Consider the following 3,781-nt stretch of genomic DNA (forward strand, 5'->3'; position numbering starts at 1 on the left):
TTGGATTATTGAAAATAAACTTAAATCAAAGAATATGCATAGAAAATAAAAACATTGGATTATTGAAAATAAACTTAAATCAAAGAATATGCATAGAATTTCTCAAACTAACAAAAATTCAAAATACTAAGTTAGATTACATAAATTGTTTAAATCCAGCACATCTAAGGTAGTTAGAATGTTAGTAGCATCAGAAGGTATAATTCGCCCCAGACTTGGTCAGCACATACGATACCAATAAAATATTCGATAAATATATTATAATATTAGTAAAAAGTGGTCCTAGAGAGCGTATAAAAGAGTAAGAGAGTCAATATCTTAATATTATCTACGTGGAAGGGAGAGAACGCTCTTAGACGACCATTTTTTGATGCAAATTTTGCCTAATGTCTTTCCTTTGTGATTTGAAAAACTCATATATAATAAGATATATAGTACATTTCTAAAGCTTTCATTAAGTATTAAGAATCATAAAGATGCATTAAGAGGAAGTGTTTGTAATGGCATGGATGTGCATGAAGACCAAGAGATCTTTTGCAAGTGCAAGTTTTGATGGCATAGACATACATGAAGAGTTTGGAAAAAGGCTATATTGAATGTATATAGAAAAGTGATATGTGGTGTTACAAGGTGGTGAATAAGCCAGTCTAAAGTAAGCCATATTGAATGTATATACAAAAGTGAGACACTGTGAAGGTGGAGGATGAGTTGCACTCTTCTTTGGCGAATACTTTAAGCATGGAAAAGGCCACATGTGATGTGAGCTGCTCAAGTTATATGGTGACATAACTTATTTATTATTACAGCTCGAGTACCACAACTGCACAAAATCATAAGCAAGTTGTATACATTAGTGTATGCATATGGTAAGTGATTCTATTTTATCTTTTCATTTGAACAAATTTCAATAAAATAGAAAACACATGGGTACATGCATGCATGCATGTGTGTGTGTGTGTTTTGTTTTATCTTTGTATTTGAACAAATTTCAATAAAATAAAAAACACATGCATATATGAATGTATGTATATATGTATCTGTGTATGTGTGTGTGTGTACACATATATATGTATATATATGTATATGTGTGTGTGTATGTCTATATATATATATATATGTATACATATATACACACACACACACACTCATATATATATACATATATATATGTGTGTGTGTATATATATATAATAATATATATATATATATATTTATGTATATATATGTATGTACACACTCTTACACACACATACATACACATATGCATGCATGCATATGTGTGTGTGTATATATATATATATGTATGTATATATGTGTATGTATGTATGTATATATACATATATATGTGTGTGCATATGTGTGTATGTATATACGTATGTATGTATATGTATACATATACATATACATATATATATACATACATACATACACACACACACACACACATATATACATACATACATATATATATATATATATGTATATATGTATATATACATACATACGTACATACATGCATACATATATAATACACATGTGTTTACATACATATGTAGTACATATGTACATATATACATGCGTGCACGTGCGTACGCACACATGTATACATAAATATGTACAAATATACATGCGTGCGTATACACACACATATATATACATATATACATGGGTGCAAGTGCATGCTACACACATATATACATAGATATGTACACATATATGATGTGAGTGAGTACATATGAGTGTACTTATATACATACATATATGTGTGGGGGTGAGGACACAAATAATATAAAGATACATGGATAGATATGTGTATGTGTGAGAGAGCACTATACATTCATCATCGGTGCTTATCCAATATTTGTCGCCTTTGGCATATTGTATGATATTAGTAGTGGCATTGTTGAGGCTAGACTTATCAGTTTGATCAACAAAATGTATTAAGGGAGGCTCCAGTTCCCTTGGAATGATACTGGCAGATCTGCTAGAACTCTTTTGCTTTCGAAACATACGAAGGAACTGCACCCAGAACGACCAACACTAATCAGCTCTTAAACAGATTGCTTAAGTAGCTCCACGGGAAGATAATTACAGTGTACTGTAAAAGATTAGCACTAATGGAATAATCTAATTAGACACTAATCACCCATCTGCAATGTGGTTCTTCTTTATACCTTCTGTAGCTTGCTTTGATAATCGGATTCTCTGTCCAACTGTTGTGAAGCTCGACTGCACGATTTGAACAGATACTTTGCAAGATAATTAGGGGTTATTGATAGCATTACACGCTTCACATTAGCAGGGAACACCCTATAAATGCCAGCCCTTTGAGCCTTATCATCCTCATCTAACCCCACTGATTCCTTCTCTAATGTGTCCATAATTAGCATCCTTTCATCATCATTAAGTAGACTGTTGTCCTTTGCAACAATCACTTGAGATGGAGCTTCACAATTAAGGTATATACTCTCCAAAATCTCGTGTAAAGGAAACACACTCTCCTTAAGCACTTTCTGATCATAATTACATGCAATTTGATCTGTTTTAATCCCCACATTTTCTAATAATAGCCCATTAGAAGGGATTGGTGTAATTTCTTCATGTGAAGCTTGCTGCACCACCACCTTGCTAATCTCCTTGTTAATCTCTCTATTAGCAACTGTATTAGTGATTAGAAAGGCCTCCTCCATTTGGTTTTCTAAAACCACTTCTTGCTTTAATTGAAGACTCTCATCTCTCAATGGGTGGTTGTTATCACCTTTCCATTCTTCTAAAGTGACTATTACATCATCTGAGGCCTCAATATTTTCATCATTTTCAACCAAATTAACCAAACCTAATGTCCCAATAGCTAATAACCCATTGTGAAGCATTAATTCTTTTATATAATTGTGATTAGTGGTAGCATTCACAGTCTTCTCAGCCTTTATGTTATGCTCCAAATTTGTATATTGTGGCAGCATCTGCAATAGTGGCTCTGGATTCTCATCACCAACTTGGCTATGATTATCATGTAATGTTCTATTGATTTGATGATGATGATCATTGGGGAAGCTAACTGCATAATACAACAAACATAAGGTACTTTAAACATCAAACAAATTCATATCACAAATGGTGCAATTTTCAAATATAAGCTTAATCTTTTCCAAAAAAAAAATTTCTAAATAAGATTACTGCTAAGACTAAATCACTAATTATAGCTATGGTGGGACTTATGACCAATGCAGCTTAGGGCATAACTACAATGCTTTAGAGCTTATATTGTACCTGCACAAAGCTGGCCGATTTCTTGCACAGGCGCAGGAGGAGCTGCATGGCGAAGCCTCCTTGGCCGCCAGTTCACGAAAAGCTGTAATTACTCAAAATTAACGAAGATTAAGCAGTGTATAAGCTAAGTTTATAAGCATTGCATGTGATTAGGGATGAAGAGAAACGATTACCTTCATGGTTTGCTCTTAATTGGTGAACTCTTAATATAACTTTGTAGTGCTTTCGGATTTCTGAGTAAGTAATGTCGGATCATACATTTATAGCATGTAGGCTAGGGGGTTGTAGGTTGTAGGTTGTGATATAGCATTACACACACCCCTATACACACACACACACACCCCTATACACACAGACACACACACATCCCTATACACATACACACACACACACTCAAACAAACAAACAAAAAAAGCTACAAGAAAGTTTCAAGTAAATCCGAAGATTAATCAAAAAGATAGCCTAAAGGTCTCCTCATAAAGTAAATGATTTTTTTCCTTGCACTTTGGTT

At 33.3% G+C, this 3,781-nt stretch overlaps 1 protein-coding gene across 1 annotated transcript; it reads right to left on the reverse strand.

The window, feature by feature from the left end:
* Positions 1-456: 456 nt before the first annotated feature.
* Positions 457-3,530, reverse strand: LOC147607435 (uncharacterized). The gene is made up of 5 exons (XM_086790591.1): positions 3,444-3,530; positions 3,271-3,352; positions 2,175-3,058; positions 1,836-2,019; positions 457-820 (listed from the first exon to the last, which is right to left on the reverse strand). The coding sequence occupies exons 1-5, from the start codon at positions 3,447-3,449 to the stop codon at positions 801-803; spliced, it is 1,176 nt and encodes a 391-aa protein (XP_086646717.1). The 5' UTR covers positions 3,450-3,530; the 3' UTR covers positions 457-800.
* Positions 3,531-3,781: the final 251 nt, after the last annotated feature.

This window comes from Cibotium barometz, chromosome 55 (genome assembly GCF_041138505.1).
Source record: "Cibotium barometz isolate CiBa-2024 chromosome 55, ASM4113850v1, whole genome shotgun sequence".
In the NCBI taxonomy this organism is placed as follows: Eukaryota; Viridiplantae; Streptophyta; class Polypodiopsida; order Cyatheales; family Cibotiaceae; genus Cibotium; species Cibotium barometz.